At 40.3% G+C, this 18,053-nt stretch overlaps 1 protein-coding gene across 1 annotated transcript in view; it reads left to right on the top strand.

Moving 5' to 3' along the window:
* ddah1 (dimethylarginine dimethylaminohydrolase 1) overlaps positions 1-18,053 on the top strand; it is an 83,654-nt gene that overhangs the window by 46,861 nt on the left and 18,740 nt on the right. Inside the window, exons 2-3 of the mRNA XM_077535025.1 lie at positions 13,338-13,437; positions 15,043-15,116. Coding sequence (XP_077391151.1) covers positions 13,338-13,437; positions 15,043-15,116 — 174 coding nt within the window. The remainder of the gene's footprint in view (positions 1-13,337; positions 13,438-15,042; positions 15,117-18,053) is intronic.

The following is an 18,053-nucleotide window of genomic DNA, read 5'->3' on the forward strand; positions in this document are numbered from 1 at the left end:
CATAGAAAACTCGTTGTTTTCACTCGGAAGTATAGCCACAGTCAAGTTTGCACATAGATATTCATTCTTTGCAAGCATAAGTTTCCATGTCGAAGCAAAGCCAGTGCCGAGGGATATTTTCCTTAAGCATCCCTCACCCAATGAGGTCACACCATCCAGAATCCCAAGAATGTCAGGAATGGTGAGGTTGAAGAGCTTTGAGCAGCACTATATGTTATCAGATGGAGGGAGGCTGATTGAAAGGAGCGAGGTTGTAATGTGATCCACTTCAAAGCTGAACTGAAGGCTGGGTTATGGTGGTATGCTACTTTTGCATTTTGAGATCCGTTTTTGGGACAAGCCACAACATCACACATTTTTCTTGGTATCACATTAATTAATATTTGAACGACTTTAGAGTCATTGCAATCTAGTAGAAGTTGAATATAGGGCAAGTGTGCTTAGTCTAATTATACCAAATAACACCTTTGTAAAGCTTGCAATTGATTTAAGGCACAGTTGGGCCCCAGTCCTATGTACTAAGTCCCATTCGGTAATTGTTTCACTCAGTAAGGAGAGACATTGGGATTATATTCAGGGAGCACATTAAAAGCATCAATGCACGCATGAAGCAACAACTAATAAGCTTAAAGTAATTAAGCAGTTCAGAAAATGGTTGGATTTTTTTTAAGTGATATGGTATACTGATTAGAAAGAATGTATGGCTGCTAAACTATCTTGACAGTTCAAATAACTGTTACTATGGCTGCGACTCCTCGCAGCAATGTCTTCATTTTGTCAAATCTAAACAAGCCCAATCAGACTCGTCAAAGCACGCTGAGTAAATTTTTTGGCCGGCATTTGTCTTTTAACACAAACACATCAGTTTGGAATGAATTGCTGTGATTATATTCTCATGGATCCCGTTGATTTGCCAGGAAACCTAAAATCCAGGTGGGTTAGTTTCTGCCATTCTGTAATTGTCAGCAGTCGGAAGACCCTTCCGTCAATGTTACTCTGTCAATATTTAGAACCAAACTGTATGTGTCAATCCATAAATCCTGTTGTGATATGTGGAACATAGATGTAGTAGACGAACCCAATAGCAGAGAAACAAGGCAGGATGTGGACTGACAAGAATGTGAATCACTTTTTTTTCCTGGATTGAGATTGGACTGAGTGGGTATGGCGTGTAGACTGGACAGGGCGTGAAGACTTGGCGTGGCGTGGAGACGAGACCTGGCATGGCGTGGAGACGAGCCCTGGCGTGGCGTGGAGACGAGACCTGGCGTGGCGTGGAGACGAGACCTGGCGTGGCGCGGTGACCAGACGTGGCGCGGTGACCAGACGTGGCGCGGTGACCAGACGTGGCGCGGTGACCAGACGTGACGCGGTGACCAGACGTGACGCGGTGACCAGACGTGACGCGGTGACCAGACGTGACGCGGTGACCAGACGTGACGCGGAGACCAGACGTGACGCGGAGACCAGACGTGACGCGGAGACCAGACGTGACGCGGAGACCAGACGTGACGGGAAGACCCGACGTGACGTGACGACTTGGCATGATGTGAAGACTTGACATGACGACCGTGGACAGACTTGGCGAGGAGACTTTGGACTGACGTGACGGAGACTTAGAACTGACTTGAAGAGACTTAACTAAACGTGGAAAAACTAGACTAGACTTAGACAGCTTAATTAACTTCACTAGATGTAGATTTCTTTGACTAAACGCAGCACACAAGACAAGGTAAGGTACAAACAACAATGTTCCCACACCCGTGTGAAAGAAACACCACTCCCTTATACCAACATTAATGACACTAACAGGACACACCTGTGAGACACAGCAGACAGGGGGAACCAATCAACAACCCACATCAGGAAGGGACGACACACGCAGGTGGACAAGGTTAACGATAACGAGAAGGGAAAAACACAAGAACACCAGACAACCCAACATTCTCACCAAAAATAAAAAACCCCAAACCAAACTGAAACATGACAAATCCGTCAGCATTGTTTTAACTGGGCTTCCGTCAGTGCTAAATTACAGCTGATATTTTAGGACAGACAGAAAATTTCTTGGGTGCAGTATGCCACTCATCAGTCCGTCAAGCTTATTTTAACCATGCCCTCCATCATGCAAGATTATATTTTGTCACCACTATTTCCCACTTCACATTGTTTATGTTACTATTCTTTTCCTCACTAATGTTGCCGCATATAGTATGTGCCCACGGTCGGAACTGTCCAGAAAACTGCCGCACACAGCCAACGGACTCAATACTTCCCCTTGGCTGCTCAGTAACCTGCCTGAGGTAAAATGGCAGTCAGAATGACCCTTTAGCTGTCAAAAAAAAAATGAAAACAATGCATTATGTAAAATAAATGAACTGAGCACTAAACTAATGCTTGCATAAACACAGAAATAACGAAAAACAGGAGGAAAACATTATCATCACCACGGTCTGTAGTGACTCAAGCTCTACAACACGGAATCAGTTTGGGACAGAGCCCAGAGCTTGGAGAATGGTGTGAGAGGAAGTTAGCATACCTGGTAAGTGTATATTTACTTGTTCTTGTGGAACTACTCTGAGGTGTGTCAGCGGAGTGGACGTCTGTCCGTGTTTCCGTGATCGTCAGTGAAATGGGCATCTTTTGGTAGTAACCGGGTTATTGATGATTACATTGACAGATGAAAACTCACTTCCGGCAATGCAGTTTTTCTAAGATTCTCGTCATTCGGTAATCGTCAACAAAACAGGTGTTCATAATTGACGGACCTGCTGTCAGCACTGACAGAATGCCCACCTCTACGAAAACCTATAGCAATTTAGAATGTAGATCTTCACACAAAGGCAAATTTATCCCTGCAAGTTTCATAATTTCCGAATTCCTTCAAATTTGGAAAGACCAGTGACTGATGTCTGGTTGTGTAATCACCTTCTGGGTGTAGTATGCAGAGTGTAAGCAAGGGGGATTCAAAAATGACAGCCTAATCAGCGCCCTTCACAGTGGTTATACAAATGTATCATTCCCCACGCCTGACAGTTACACAAGTGTGTTTAATTATGGCAACATTCTTTACAAGGTCCTTACTTAGTCTGTCAGTCAACTGTTGGATCATACAATGACTGGTATGCAACAAAAGACACAGGATTCTGATCTGCCTTCATAAATAAGAAGAATAAGGAAAACTTGCTTGAATAACTTGATTTAAAATAAATAAATAAATAAGGACAATATAATGGAATTATATCTAAAATCCTCTCATTTTCTAATGTGTAATGTATTCTAATTATTACAAAAGCGACCCAGTTATTTCTTTTGAAAGACGAGCCTTTTATTTGTCCAGACAAACTGAGTGGGTGGGAGAGCAGGGGGGGTTGTCATCATTTCTTCTCTCTTTTATAGGGATCAGGCAGAGATGTTTGCTATTCCCTCAAGTGTCTGGAAAGTGGGTTGTTTCCATTACAGTCTGTCTCGTTTCACTGCAGCAGTGGTAATGTTACTGAGTCGAAGCTCAGGGGTGTTCTGTGGCCTTGTGAGTCTACAGAAGTGCACGGTAGAGGAGGCCATCGTAGACACACATATGGGTTACAGTTGGAGCTTCAAAGACAAGTTGGAATGGACTAACTACTGACAAAATTGTGAAAAAGGTTTGAAAAATAGAACTAAGAACTCTTCACTTGTTGCATTAATTCTGCCAATTGATTTCTGTCTGGACCTATTTAAGATTACTCTGTAGAGTGATTGAGCTCATTGCATGTAGCTGAATACAACCCAACTCTCAATAGCAGATCATATGCAGGCTCTCAAAAATATGCTGGCGAAATTTATGACCTCACTTACACAGTGTACAGCAAGAAAACAAACTCAAGCACAGTGGCACCAACTGGTTAAAAGGCAACATGGGGGCCTTTAGATCGAGCACGTACAGGCCTGCCGTGTCTGTCCTGGCCCATCTTTGGTTCAGAGATCCATTGTATACTGTAACATTATATATTAGAGAAAATAGTCTTACTGTTGTGCTTATAAGCAGTAGGTAAACAGTGGGAATTAGATTCTGATGGTATTATAACCGTGAGCAAAAATATTTCAGTATCATGGTAGCACAATATTAAAATTACAACTCCAAAATTACCTCTTTTGAAATATTTGGATGGATAAAAACAGCATTTTCGCCCCATTGAATGCAGTCTTTTTTTTTTTTTTACACAAAAATATAGAACATAAATAAATGTAATCATTCTTCACAGTATGCCATTGGTGAGCTGTTTTTAGAACAGGCTCGTGAGCTATTCATGTTGTTCTAAAGGCTAACTAGTACACACTGCCACTTTTTTATTTTATTTTATTTTTTTTTAAGGACAACGCACATTAATCAGAGCAAAACACATCAGTGTTTGCAGTGTCGCTTTGGTCTTGCGCCCTCTCTCCATGCATAACTGTTGTTTATCTGCTCACTGGGAAGGAGAAAAAAGTTAATTGGAAGCAAATAACTTCAAACAGGTGGCCTATTTACTCAACTCTGCAAGCAGCCAATCATACTGTGTCTTGAGTAGATGCCCCCTCAAAAAAGGAGAGGACCGGGGAGAGCCAGTATTCCAACCTTGACGTTTTAAAACCAATTTAAACCGGTAAATCGTCTCTTTTCTAATTGACACCAGTGCCAACATTCTTGATAAGCCAAAATGCACCCCATCTCCTAAAGTTTATTTTTATAGCCTTTAAAGTAGGTAAATTTATAAATGTTACAAATATGTTTTGCAATAAAATGACAGGATAAAAGGTTGAATAGATAGATGGATGGCTAGATCAGTTTTTTTTATGTCTTTCAAGACAGATGACCAGATCTGTCCCGGCTGGTTCGCATCTGCCTTCTTTTTTCATGCAACAACGGAAAACAACTGTCCGGAAAAGCCCATCATTGTCAATATTTGGGAAATCTTTTGGCCCATTGTTTTTTCCCCTTTCAAGATTAGAACATATAGTTCCTTTCATAGTTTTCCACTTCAGACCCTTGCTTGCCTCTCATATTACAGGCCTGTTTTGGGAAATCCTTCATAATAGGCAGTTAGTCTAGCCTCTGCCGGGCAAACCCTCATGCTTCTTTTTTTCTTTCCATTTTGGGACTCATCCATCACATTCTTTTAAAAACGTGGGCGTAACCATGTGGTATGATGGTATTTTTTGTTTGTTTTGTCCAGGATCCAAGCTGTTTTTAGTATTCTGCATAGAGAAAAAAAAGAAAAAGAAATCAACCTCTGGAAAATTTGAGCAACGATAAGAATGCATATATTAAAAGGCATCAAGATATTTTCTTTAATCTTGGAATGGTATGCTCCAAAGCTTTGAAAGGTGGTTATAATATCTGATGTTATATGAGTTTGCAACAACCAGGACACGCAATAAATAAATAAACGTTCTGTTTCTAAAGAAAGGCGCTCGCTAGTGCCTCTCATATCCTGTGAGGTCAATATTTTCTGACTCTCCTTGAATTCCTTTCTTGACAAGCTATTGGGTTCCCCCTTCTCAGAACAACATACAGTAGCAACATTCACTAAAGGAATTCCCTGTGTAGGAGGAAAGTGATCTTAAGGGGAAGCCTTCAATTAGAGCTTAATCTTAACATTGTTTCCCTGTCTGTTGATCGAATACTGCCCATCCTTTCTTGAATCTTCCTGGAGCTTTATACTCTCGTGAACACATCAAAACACGTTTTTCTCTGCACATGGTAGGTAAACCATCCTTTCAGAATATGTTTGGTACGACATTCTGTCCTGCAGCAAACGGTGGGCCCCACAAATGTTGAAGCAACTTTAATATGTGGGAGCTTTAGGTATTTTTTGCTTTGGCTTTGAGAAGCCTCGACTGGCAGATCTAAAACAAACACAATGGGGATTCCTTCTCATAGTCTCAATTGATTCGTCTCTGGTACATGTGAGAGGGTGCCAAGTTTTGATTCGGTAAGGGTAATAAGCATTGGTTAACCACAGCACTCGGAAAGCCTGACCGGTTATGGGGAAAATAACTTCTTGTGACAGTTGTCAGGCATTCTACTTTCCATTCATTTAGTCCTCTAACACGACCATATGTTCTTCCAAAAATCCTCCCTGGCAGATGCGCACAAAGCGCATGACAGTAATGCAACACATTTTCTTTTTTACAACTAGGTTGAGCAACAGCAGTCCGTAGTGGTATTGTGCACACCTGTCACCATGTTGTTTGAAGGTCAGATAATTGTTATTCATTATTCAACTTCCAGTGTATATTTTTGTCCTTATCACCTTTTGTCTAAATGTTGTGATCAATTTTGGAAGTCTTACTTGGCAAAGTAATAATAATAAATAAAAAAAATGACACAATGTTGTAAGCCCAACCTTTTTTGCACCCACGATCAACTTTTGTTTTTTTAATGGGTCGAGCAGGTTGTTCAAGGTCGCAAATGTTCACCAGACGTTTCTCAGACGTTCATCCACAGTTTTGTTTTTCCTTGTCACAAGGACTTTTTTTTCGGTGACCATTAAAATTTTTGGTGAACATCTGTCGAACATCTTTGACACCTTGAATGAACCCTGGCAAAAAAAATCAATATCCGCTACCCTTGCAAAACTTCAAACGTTTGCCGCTCAGTGAGTTACGGGCTAAATCCACAATTGTGTCATCATTCTATGCTCCCCCAGCACACACTGATGCTCCACACAAATGCACAAGCTCCTGCAACAGTGCATTCAAAACTGATGACTACTGTTGCAACATACTCATTGAATTTTAAACTTCAAGGCACATTTTACTGGAGATGTGTGCGGCATGTCTTCCATACACTGTATAGCTTGTAATGTTTCCCACCCGAGTTTCCCTTGAGGAAAAAATAGAATGGAGGAAGAGCACAGCTATGTACCTTCTAAATATTGGACAGCCTTGGTGCTTGGTAAAATGGTACTTGCTTAGTATATTGCAGGAGTGTAGTCCAACAGTTAGCACAGTCAGATCATAGCAATAGCTTCAAACTTGGGTTTTGAACCCTCTAAGTGGAAATGAGTGAGTGTCTGTCAGTCCTGTGATTTACTTGTGATCAGTTGTAGCCCGCTTCTCACCCAAACTCAGTCAGGATAAACTCCACTTGGACTTTTATAGGATAAGTGGTATTCAGAAGCACCTTTATGAACTACTAGACATAATTCCGTGGAATATTTCACACTTTGTCAATTGTAGCATTGCTTGGGTTCACTAGGGCCTTTTGTCATTGGAGTAGCACAGACAACCCTGGGGCTTTTATGATCATCTTTGAAACCAGCATCCATTACAAGCTTCCAACTAGTCTGAAATCTTTTCTACAAATATATGTCTAATCGATATAGGAAGCTCCGGCAAAGTCCGTCTAACAAATACAATTCTGGTATTCCCAGAGCAGTAACATTTGAAAAGAGCAATGTTCGACTTCTATTGTAATGAAGCAAGGCAGAACTAAATGAGGTAGACCAGTTTATTGTCGTTTCCTCCCTGTTTGTATTAAGAGTGTTGAGGATTCAACCTCTGGACTGGTTATTTAGGATAGATTAACCACTATGGGGCGCTCCGGTAAGAGAGAATGCAGTCTTCAGTTGAACTTGAACTTTTAATCAACTCAAAATGTAGCCTTATTTGCATGTGCAGATTTACAGTATCTGGAGAAATAAAGTAAAGAAAATAATCACATTGAAAACAACTGTCTGTGTGCTTCTATCATTCAAAGGCAAATTACACTTTTAATGCAAATAAACTCAGATATATAAATGTTTCCAGGCTATTTTACATGAAAACGTAATGTATTATTGGTCTACATGACTCATATTAGCAAGTTACTAACAGCCACACATTAGCAGTTAGCTCTCAGCTACTGATAACAAATGCAAACATTCGCCAAAAAACGAACACATAAATGACATTTACACTCATACTTTCTTACTAAACACAAATAAGAATGTATCAGCACAAATTAGAATTGGAACGAATCAGAACGGACACTCACGTCGTCATTTACTACTGCACGCTGCGATCTGAAAGACGCACGGAGGACGGAAAACAGGAAGCGGAAATCGAGCGCGGCCTTTCAAATTAAAAGCATGAATTTCGAAATAAGACAATCGTAAACAAAGCAGACAGAACAACTTGAAGAATTCTTAACAAAGAGGTCCAGTCTATAAGATAAAACCCAACAAATAGAGGATCTGACCTGGCTGGAGAAATCCCTCTATTTCCAACAGACCCCTGCCTTCTATTTTCCAACACTTTTTGCCTGCAGCTCTCCTTGGAGTCGTCATGTTGAGCAATGGGAAGCCGACACATTCTTTACAGCCTTTCTGATTGGACAGAGCTTTTTATTTGCTCAAACAGACTTATGTTTCTGTTTATTTTTGTAGTGCTTGACCATGCTTGGGTGTCTGAATAAAACTGTGACCAGTGTGTTCCTCCACACTAGGTAATAAACTATTCCGGCGAGGTATTTGATTTGGAAAACCAGCAAAAAGCTTAAGCTTAGACAATAATACTGTTAATTACACAATGAATGTCAAAGATATTGTTTCTGTAGCAAAGCGATTAGATTCCAGTTATAATATTGAGTTTGAGTTCACCTCCAACAAGAAAAATATAGCAAGCTGAAAAGAAAATATTTTATTTTTATTTATTTTTTTTGCTGCACAAAGGATTTGAAATCAAGGAATGATTTTTGTTCTCCTCTTCACATATACTGTACTCTAATGTACTTCTTTTCCTAAATTTTAACAATTCTTTTGCTTTCAGATGATGTAGCTGATAATTAGTCTCAGTGCAGTAACATCAACCAAAAATGCATTGCATTCCATTGTCGGAAAAAACAATCGGTAATACTGAGACGTGATAATGCCATTGTTTGGTTTTCAACTATGGAGTTGCATCAATTAAATTTAATTAATAATATAGTAAATAAAGACTGTACATAAACAATTTTAAAGCTTGTTTTTTTTTGTATGTCTAATTTACAACTGTCATTTTCTGTTTGCAGCTGCTCACATAGTGTAGTTACGTTATTTACGGAGAATTGTACTGACACTGAAAAAATGTATAAAATGCATTGCATTGTGCATTGATTATGAGATCAATGACAAATTAATGACCAGCTTTATTTCTCTCTCTCTCTCTCTCTCTCTCTCTCTCTCTCTCTCTCTCTCTCTCTCTCTCTCTCTCTCTCTCTCTCTCTCTCTCTCTCTCTCTCTCTCACTAGCTATCTAGCTAGCTCTAGCTTGTGCAATTTTACATTATTTCCTGCAGCTGCAGTGCATATTAGCTTTGACTGCAAATTTGCAATTATCTTTTGTCAGATTTTCTGTCAAGGCTAAAGCTTTTCATTGTTGGCTTTGCTACTTTGTCACAAATACTTTCTTCTTCGGCGACTGTAAATGTGTCCAAGGACCATAGTCTTGAATATTCCTCCTTGCAGTCTTTATATAATAGGATTCCCTAATGAAAGGGCTTTGACAGTACAGCGTTTGTCTAAAATGGGTCCTTTAATGAGCAGGCTACCGAATCATTGGCTTGGCTTCATATTGACCTACTTCTCAACATTTATGTAATGCAAGGTGATGGTGTTGCGTGATGGGAGGGTGTCATGGCTTGGTTAACCACAGGTATGTTCCTACATGTGCCAAGGATTTGTTTGGATTAGGCAAGGGCACGCCATGGTGGGTCTGTTTTTGCTTGCTACTAAACGAGTGGTTGTCATTTCAGACCTAGGTTATTTTGACAGGGTACTTTTTGTTTCAGTGGTTTCTTAAACTGTGCATTTAGCCTGTTCCTCATTCAATTTTGAGTAGGCAGACACTATGATAAATAGACAATTTTAATACCATATTTAGATCCAAATCACATTTTTCTCAATAATTTAGCATTACAATTATACTTTACACCGACTGATTGGGTGCGTCATGGCTCACACCATATTTAGCATTTTATACAAAATCAGTGATTGGCTAAAATTTTTATGATCAATCAATTACACCATTGACCTCCCCACAAAATAATTCATCATGTTGTATTTAATGTTTATCAGCATTTTTTTTAAAGATCCCCCCCCCCCCATGCCTATTTCAATTGACGTTAATTAAACGTGCGGGTTTACGCCATTGATGGGCAGGGACAGTCCCTGTCCCCCATGAATGGTGGTGGTCCACTGTAGAGTAAATATAAAAGTTATTTAAAATAGATATATTGCTCTATCTTCTGAAAGAATCGATGAATAGTGATCTTTTTTCTAACTGGGTGATTGGTGATCGGTAAAGGGTGACATAGGAGTGTATTTTCACTCCTGTCCCATACCGCTCCCACAGAAAAAAATCCCGACCCATTCCCGGACTACAGTTAAAAAAACAACAACAAAATCCTGTCCTCTCCCACTCCTGGTGAAAAGGACTCCTGTCCCGTCCTGCTCCCATTCAGAATGTCTCCCACTCTGTCTGCTCCCATTTTGGAAGTCAGCTACATTTCAAAACAAACAAACAACCCCCACCCCCTCAACTACTGGATAATAATCCCGTTCCCGTCAGCTCTTGTGAACTTCACTCCATACAGTGGGAATCCCACGGGATTCTCAAAAAATGTCAGCCTCTAGTGATTGGGTGAAAAATCCTGATCGTGTAAAGCCCAATTACAATATAGAAACTAATAACTCATGAGCTGTTGTGTGCAGAGAGGTTTGGATCCCAAAGGTGCAGACACAAATAAGATTTTATCTATTTATTCACATCGAGAGGCGCAGAAACTCAGACGCTGTATACAGGAACAGGTGGACAATAATCCAGCAAAATACACACAATTCTCAGACCCTTAAATAGACAGTCAATCAATCTCATTGGTTGTGGCTAGACATGTGAGTACTAGTACTGACATGGAATTCTCTGATTGGCTGTTAACCCAGTAATTACAGATCGTTCCTGACATCAACAAACATATAGCATAAAAGATTCCTGACATCACATAGTCCAGACATCAATATACCCTAAACTAGTTGAAACTGGATGCAGTTACATTAATACCCAAAACAGACACGTAACGGGTCGTGAACTCTGGCGCACGGTCATGAACTCTACTCAAACTTAACCCATGCGTGACCCCAGACATGAGACAAGACCCAAACATTACTCCTGCATGACTCGAATCATGACATGAACTCACTTTTATTACCGAAAGATTCAGACCACTCATTTATTTCAATCAACAACAGAGATTAGGCACTCGATAGCAAACCTGCAGCAGAAAAGACAAAGACAAGTGTTTCTTACTCTCCTCTAGAAAGGCTAGGATGACTCTTGGGAATGTTGTTGTTCTCTCAGACAGACAGTCCTTTTTAGCAAAATGTGATATCCACAGGTATCTGGGGAACAAGAATGTATTGGAAGGGTTCATAAAAAAGCCCAAATAAAAGGCTGGTTTTATTTTGCCCCATCTGCCTTGTACTGAGCTGGAATGGCAGGAATGTGGCCTTCAAACCAACTGGCCTGAATACTCCCTAATGAATTTTAAAAGTCCGAAAAGACCTTTTTTCATTTGAAGCAGGGTGCAGGCCTTGTGTTGCCTAGCCAAGCTCTCAGAAGAAAAAGGAGGAGACAGAATGGTTTTACGGAGGGGACAAGGAGGGGCCTGTAAAATGAGTTGGCACCCAGGAAGTTTGAGCTATTGGGTGTCTCTCACATTGAGAGATAATCGGCCTGCTGCTTGGGGTGCCAGTTGGAGCATGTGACGCTGCCACAAAAGATGAGAGAGCATGGGGAATGTGGCAGACAGGAATAAACAAGGAGAGTCTGAGAATGGAGGAGTTAGAGGAAAAACAAGGCTTTTCCCTTGGGAAATATTAAAGTAGCAGTTGTAAAACATTTAACTCACTGTGGTGAATTGACCATGGTGGCTGAAAAAACAAACAAACAAGACAATGAATGTGAAGGTTAAACACGAACAGCCAATGTTTTTCTGTTTTTGTACCTCCAAAAGCGAACATGGAAAACATGCATTTTTGTCAATACTACGAGGTTAAGTGGAATAGAAAATGCATATAAGAATGGTGTAATCTTTTAAAATGCATATTGAAAAGGCACACTGTAATGATGGTTCATATTTTTCTTTTGGCACTAAATGTCTTCAATTTCAAGTTCAATTTGTGGGCCCGTGTGGAGACTCAAATTTTCTTGAGTACAACCACAAAGCATACATTGCAGATACAATATTGGATTCACATGGGGCTAAAAAAAATCCTTGGTCTCTTATCACCTCCAATGATGTCAGGGGAAATGCCTGGCAGCTTAGGTAAAGGAAACCAAAGTGTAGTCTTGTAGATTTTTTGCTGTGCGTACTGTACTACTAATGCAATGCCAAAGGAATAATACACGTATTGATTTAGATGGCTGGTTGGTGCCACCATGTCAAGGAAAATATGCATCATCTATCAAAGTACTCAAACCATAATGGTTATTTTCTGAGACCAACTGCTCTTATGACTTTCTTTCGTAAAAATTTACGCTTCGTAATTACAAGGAAACATGTGCATATTCACTTTTGTATTGTTATTTGGAAAGTGCATGGCAGTCTACCTGTATGACCTAATGCTGTAGCCTTGCATACATAAGTGGAAGCAGAAACATTGTGTTGGCCAAGATGCACAATGAACAGGCTGAGGTCATAATGAGATAGGGCTTGTGGAAACACTGATGCTCTCACTAACATGCCTGGTCTTGGAAACTACTCCTGTAGGACCCCCACCAATCAGGACAGTAAAATCACACTGGGCGGTCAAGCAGGAGAGCAGATCAGCCATGGAGCAGCCAAACAAAGACCTGCTCGACTCAAGGTCTGAGTTCAAGTAGAGGACACGCAGCTACACTGGCTTTTCAGAACGCATTTCACAATATACTCTCATATCCTTCTTGTCATCTTTTTCCTACAAATGCTGAAGAGAGATAAAAAGAAGGATGACCCAGAACGTGAGGCCATTTGAAGTTAAAGCTGATGATGTTTTTTCTGGAATCAACACTTTATAATCTGTAAAACATACTTATAAAATGACATCATTTCATGGCTCATTACAATGATGTCATTGCAAAAAAAGGATTTGTTTCATAGCATCTGGTCTCACAGGAACCAACGTGCTGTTAAGTAATCTAGCAAAAGCTTTGGAATGATTTTCTTCATCGTGTTTACGCGTTGTTGATTGGAACAAAACTGTATATTGTTCACCCTAAAGATAACACTTGTTTTCTTGAAGCGTTTCACAGTTAGATTTTTCTTCCGTTGATATCAATAGTTGATGTATATGATGTTGGTTTGTGTCCTTTTTTATCCAGACAGAAGCAATGAAAGGTGCCTTGAAGGATCTCAATCTGAACATTGTGGAAATGACTGATGAGAATGCAACGTTGGATGGGGGAGATGTCCTTTTCACAGGTAAATGAAATGTCTTTCATCTCTGATGCAATCATATTATTTATGAGGTCCAAGATGCCTTTTCATTGACATCATTACATTCCCGTTCGTGTCTGTGGGCCTTTGTCTTTGCTACATTATGGGGCCCATACACACTGGTTTTTCCTGGTTTAACTACCATTGTGGGGACCGACTTGATCTTGTGGGGACAATTTGGCGGTCTTGGTTTTAGAGGTTGGGTTTTGGTTAGGGTTAGGCAATCATTTGTGATGGTTAAGGTTAGGGCAGTGCTTCTCAATTATTTTCTTTCATGCCCCCCCTAGGAAGAAGAAAACATCTCGCGCCCCCCCTCCCCCTGTGCTGTGTGTAAAGCGCGCATGCTCAGTGCAAACAAAACCCCTACACCACTTAGCAAATGCTCCCTGCGCACACTCTGCCAATGAGAGCGCCACTGCCCCCTAATGTAGTGGAGGTGCAATTGCACTTTATTCTAAGACAGTAAAAAAAATAATAATAATAATAATCAAAATAAAAAGAATGTTCCCCGAGGTCAAACGCGCCCCCCTTGACGAAGCTTCGCGCCCCCCTGGGGGGGCCCCACTATTTGAGAAGCACTGGGTTAGGGTAAGGGGCTAGGAAATGCATTATGTCAATGTGATGTCACCACTACGATACAAAGACCAACATGAGTGTGTGTGTGCGATGTTTTGAGTCTGTATTTAGGTTTTTCGAAAAGACACACACTGTGACCTCTGTGACCCTGTGCCTCGCACACTAAGCAAATTTCCCTTGAACTTAATCTGCAATGAAAACATGACGTAGCATGCCGCATGGTAAATCAAATCAACATGAATTTGAGTTTTATCAGGATTGTTTTACTTCTCTGGCAACCTTTAAATCCACTGATGAAGACTTGGAATCAAGAGTATTAGATTTTGTCTCGGTTCAGCGGTTAAAATGTAGGTCAATGTCTTTACCACAATGAATCCCACTTAGCGTACATAATTGGGTGTCTAAACAATAGCGTTGTGCTGTTGTTTCAATGTTCACATGGCACGGCTCAAAGAACTTTGCTGGCATGGTCCCAGCTAATGACAAATATAGACTCAGCGGTCATACTGGTAGCCAATCCCCCGGTTTTGTCCTCTGCCATGTTGGCCGCATTTTGCTGTGGTGAATGCAGTGTTCAGCAAATGGAGTTCAAAGCACCATTTTTGTTTTTGTTTCACAGAATTTTTCAGATTCTAGTGCACTAAGTCATTGGGACACCAGGTCATACAGCCACAGAAATGAAAAATGGCAGAAAATATGAAGTTGGTTCTCTCTTTGCTCATAGGCTTCCTACCAGTTTTCTCCACAAGAGCATTTCTGAGGTTGGAGTTTTCTGACATTGATCAAGAGATTTGGATGACAGTCTCTGGTTTAGATCATCCCAAAGGTGTCTGAAGGCCTTGAGATCAAGTTGTTCAACACCAAACTTTTACGAGAAAGCCTTTATTGAATTTGATGGTTGCACTTAGTCATTTTAGAAAAAAACCCTGATTGCTCCTTTAGACTGAGAAGTGCTGAAGATTGAGAATAATATTTTTTTGAGGCTCGCTGATCTTTCTCTATTTATCTCTGCAGGTCGAGAGTTCTTTGTTGGCCTTTCTAAACGGACCAATCAAAGAGGAGCAGAGATCCTCGCTGATGCCTTCAAGGTGAGATGAAGTGGTGCACGGAATTGAGCAAATTATTAAAGCAAGGATATCTAGATGACCTGTGCATCCGAGGATCATAAATTAAGAAAGTCTAATAATCTGATTTGACCTGAGATCTCCATATGCTGTAACACAACACCGGGTGACTTCATTCCCCTTTTAAAGTAGTGAATAATTTAGCACATTCCATCAGGCACAAGGCAATGTTATATATTTTAATAAATGTATGAGTCAGACTTGTGACCATGGGACCCTATTTTCATGCCCAGCACAAGTCTATCACAGAGCGCAATCTAGCGGTGCGCATGGGCAGAGTTTTATTACTTTTGTTATTTTGCTTGACTAGCACAGATATAATGGGGTGTCTTGCGCCATTGTGTGTTGGAATGCAGCTGACACCTAGCCAATCGAAGCAGCTACCCTCATTCCGATTAAAATCAAGGAAGCGGAAGTGCACACAGTGCTTGACATTGCAGCGTCCATGTATGAGATTGGTGCATGCAAAGTGCAATTTATACAGGTAAACTGCGAGACATCCCCTTGTGGATGATTCAGTCTGTCACGTATATGACGTGAGCAACTGGAGACTGCGCCCCCAATCGTGCATTTTTTACATGATAATCTTAATAATTTGTTCAATTAATTAATGTCCACCAGTGTTAATTTTGACAAGAAATTATAATTAGTTTTAGTTATAGTCTTTTGACTAAAATTAAAGTTTTAGTCATAATTTAGTCATCTGATTTTATTTTACTTAATTCCGTTTTAGTCGATGAAAAAAAAGAGCAATTTTAGTCAATTTATGGATGGATGGATGGATGGATGGATGGATGGATGGATGGATGGATGGATGGATGGAAGGAAGGAAGGAATGACATCCACAACAAGTCCACAGAGCGCTGAATCTTTTATCAAATTCACCAAAATCACGTTAAACCACCTGCGCTATCACTTAGAGTTACTTCTGTAATTGTGAGATGCACCGGGAGTAAGGCAGCTCTATCCGCCTTAACTTCCAGCAAAACACAACACTATCTCAAACACAGTAGACCAATGGTATCTAAACTGGTGTCCTGCAGAATTTGGACGTTTCTCTTCTCCAACAGAGCTGAAGCTCATCAGCAAGCTCTGCATAAGCCTGATAACGATCCTGTTAATTGGAACAGGTGCGTTGGAGCTGGGAAACATCCAAAACCTGCAGGACACCGGCCCTCCGGGATCGAACTTGGATACCCATGCGGTAGACTAAACTTGCAAGAAAATGATGATATATTTGTCTATGAAACTAGAGCCCCATGTATCAGTAACATTTTACATTAGCAATTAATAACTTTGAATGACAATCAGTATCGTTTAATCCTCCACTAGCCATTTTATTCTGTCCTGTAAATACTCTTCTATATGCGTTTTTCCACCAACAAGCCCAGGAACTTTGAATTCTGGGTAAAGGGAGTTCTTGGTTGTAAATGTTCAGCAGGGAAATTGTGTTTTTCCACAGCGTTTTAGAGTACTCGGTAATTAATTCAAATGAGTTTGATTGAGCCCAGCCGATGTAAAAACAATGCCCCCAAATTTGACCAATCAGCCGCGGTCACTGCAGCCCGCCCCCTAAAAGTTCCTACCTGGCTCAGCAAGATCCTGCTGCTGAGATAGTACTTGGATGCCCCCTGGGGAATTTAATTACCCTGGTAATTGTTGTTGTTGGAAAAACGTGCAAACTGAAAAGTTCCCCAAAAGTTCCTGCGGTGGAAAAGCGCCTTATGTTCTTAAATAGGTTGCTCATTTTTAGGTATGTTATTACAAGATCTTGCCACGTTTCTGTTGTGTGGGTTGAAATCTACATGGTATGATTCTGCCAGCGACGACTCAGCATTGTTGTTGTTCAACTTGTCCCCATCTCACATTGCTATACTACTTGTAAAAGTATTCCTGGCACTTGTTAGGGATCCGACCTGTACAGCTTGCACATGTAACTCATTATTCCCTTGTCATCAAAGTGAGATGTGAATTCACTTTGAAGGAATACTGACTGATACACTTTATCACTAACGAGCATGGCTACGTAAACAAAGGTACGTGGTGGATCTCTTGGAAAAAAAAAAGGGAGCGTGTGTTTAGTCTGTATGGGTGGTTCGGGGTCGGGTCACTCTTCTACGTAGATAAGTGAGGACCCAGTCGTTTTCTTGAGTTGGGAAGGGCTGGTGCTTTGAGAGCAAGAATGAGCTGAGTGAATAGAAAAAAACACCACATTGACGTTTTTAGTGAGGAATTAACATTTTAATATGACTAAAAGCTTTAAAAAAAAAAAAAAAGTTGATTTATCATGCTAACGAAGGCCCTTTAAATAGAAAATGTGTTGTCGTTTGCTCTTAGGGAGGTAAGGCGGAAGGAAACAAAACGGATTGGAAAAATATATAATTAATTTTTTTTATTAATTAAAAAAAAATGTGCAGCTTAATGAGTCGTTACAAAATGTCAACCGAATAGATTGTGCCATTACATCAATTTAAAAATGTTTTCTTCAAATAACACCCATCTTGATATATTTTTCAAATTAAATTTTTATTAGTGAGAAGAGCTTGTCACAAATAGAAATTAAAGAAAAAAAGTCAGACATTACACGTTGTAGAAAATATGTTAAACCATTAGTTCTTGGAGCGAGGGAGATGACAGCATCATCTGGTTATTCATCTTTTTATTTTTGTTATTTTTTTTATTCCATTTACCTGTCTCGCCTTCTAATTCAATTTCCCCTTCCATCAATCTCTGCCTCTGTCCATTCCCTTTTGTCCCTTTACTGTTCTCCATCCATTATGTCCTTTATCCAGCCATGCACCACTGCTTCTCTCTCTTTCCCACCACTATCACTCAGCTGCAATCTGCTCATGTTGGAATCTTAATCTCTGTTTTCATGCAAATTCATCCTGTTGGCACTAA

This window comes from Festucalex cinctus, chromosome 10, assembly GCF_051991245.1.
Source record: "Festucalex cinctus isolate MCC-2025b chromosome 10, RoL_Fcin_1.0, whole genome shotgun sequence".
NCBI lineage: Eukaryota > Metazoa > Chordata > Actinopteri > Syngnathiformes > Syngnathidae > Festucalex > Festucalex cinctus.